General features: G+C 53.6%; 1 protein-coding gene across 1 annotated transcript in view; it reads right to left on the reverse strand.

The window, feature by feature from the left end:
• Window positions 1–162: 162 nt before the first annotated feature.
• Window positions 163–2,088, reverse strand: part of TLE2 (transducin-like enhancer of split 2) — a 95,267-nt gene continuing 93,341 nt past the window's right edge. The window contains exon 18 of the mRNA XM_011964125.1: window positions 163–455. Coding sequence (XP_011819515.1) covers window positions 348–455 — 108 coding nt within the window. The 3' untranslated portion in view covers window positions 163–347. The remainder of the gene's footprint in view (window positions 456–2,088) is intronic.

Here is a 2,088-nt window from a genome sequence, read left to right on the forward strand (position 1 = left end):
GCCCGCCTCGGCCTCCCAAAGTGCTGGGATTACGTGAGCCACCGCATCTGCCCCAGCATGAATTCTCGTTATGTACGATTCCCAGGACATGGTCACCTCCCAGTAACCGTGCCCAAGAGAAGCAACGATCACCGGTTCCCCAGCCCGAGAGAGAAATGCGGATGTGATAAATATATTTTATTTCTACCAAGGTCCTCTGCCCATCGGCCCCCACACGCAGCAGGGGAAGGTGTGAAGCTGTTGGCCAGAGAGCAGTGGGATGAATGGTTCCTAGGCAGGGCTGCGAGGCGGCTGCTGCTTCCCCCTAGGAGTCTGGACTTCGGGTACAGGAAAGGGGGGATCATGTCTCAGTAGACCACCTCATACACGGTGGCCTTCTTGTCCCCCGAGCCTGTCACGATGTATTTGTTATTCCTGGAGATGTCACAACTCAGGACTGAGGATGACTCCTTGGACTGCCAAGGGAAGGGGGAGAGAAAAGGGCACGGTGAGGCATGGTCCTCACAGATGGGTGTGTGGGCAAGGCTGGGGCGGAGTCGGGAATAGGAGGCCAGGACTCGCCTACACTGAGTGACGCGTTTCCTTTTTTTTTGAGATGCAGTTTTGCTCTTGTCGCCCAGGCTAAAGCAAAGTAGCGTGGTCTCGACTCACTGCAGCCTCCGCCTCCTGGGTTCAAGACATTCTCCTGCCTCAGCCTCCCGAGTAGCTGGGATTATAGGTGCCTGCCACCATGCCTGGCCAGTTTTTGTATTTTTACTAGAGACAGGGTTTCCCCCATGTTGTCCAGGCTGGTCTCGAACTCCTGACCTCAGGTGATCCACTGCCTCGGCCTCCCAAAGTGCTGGGATGACAGGTGTGAGCCACTACGCCTGGCTGAGTGACCTGTTTTCTAGAGACAGGTGCTTTGGAGCTAAGTCTGATGTGCAGAGCAGGGCCTCCATTCCCTCAATACCAAGAGAGATGGAAATGAAGTGCTGCCCTTTCTGAGACGCTCAGAGTGGGTGTGAACCAGACATGATGTCACATAGCACAGCCGAGGGTCAAGGCAATGGCCTAGACCAGGGATCGGCAAACTTCACAAAGCGCCTGGTAAATATTTTAGGCTTTGCCTAAAGTCTAAATAAGTCTATGTCACATATTCTGGGATTTTTTCTTACAACCCTTTAAAGATATAAAAAACTGAGCCGGGCACAGTGACTCACACCCGTAATCTCAGCACATCAGGAGTTCCAGACCAGCCTGGCCAACATGGGGAATCCCCATCTCTGCTAAAAATACAAAACTTAGCCAGGCATGGGGGTGGGCACATGTAATGCCAGCTACTTGGGAAGCTGAGGGAGGAGAATTGCTTGAATCCAGGAGGTGGAGGCTGCAATGAGCTGAGATTGTGCCACCACACTCCAGGCTGGGCAACAGAGCAGGACTCCATGTCAAAAAACAACAAAAACGCCGGGCGCGGTGGCTCACGCCTGTAATCCCAGCACTTTGGGAGGCCGAGGTGGGCGGATCATGAGCTCAGGAGATCAAGACCATCCTGGCTAACACAGTGAAACCCCGTCTCTAATAAAAACACAAAAAATTAGCTGGATGTGGTGGTGGGTGCTGTAGTCCCAGCTACACGGGAGGCTGAGGCAGGAGAATGGCCTGAACCCGGGAGGCAGAGCTTGCAGTGAGCTGATATCACGGCACCACACTCCAGGCTGGGCAACAGAGCAGGACTCCATGTCAAAAAACAACAAAAACGCCGGGCGCGGTGGCTCACGCCTGTAATCCCAGCACTTTGGGAGGCCGAGGTGGGCGGATCACGAGCTCAGGAGATCAAGACCATCCTGGCTAACACAGTGAAACCCCGTCTCTAATAAAAACACAAAAAATTAGCTGGATGTGGTGGTGGGTGCCTGTAGTCCCAGCTACTCGGGAGGCTGACGCAGGAGAATCACTTGAACCCGGGAGGCCGAGGTTGCAGTGAGCCGAGATCACGCCACTGCACTCCAGCCTGGGCGACAGAACAAGACTGTCTCAAAAAAAAAAAAACTTTACCAACCAGGACGGGCATCATTAAAAAGACAGCCAATAACAAGTGTTGGT

The sequence above is a fragment of the Colobus angolensis genome, unplaced genomic scaffold, assembly GCF_000951035.1.
Source record: "Colobus angolensis palliatus isolate OR3802 unplaced genomic scaffold, Cang.pa_1.0 Scaffold64, whole genome shotgun sequence".
Taxonomy (NCBI): Eukaryota; Metazoa; Chordata; class Mammalia; order Primates; family Cercopithecidae; genus Colobus; species Colobus angolensis.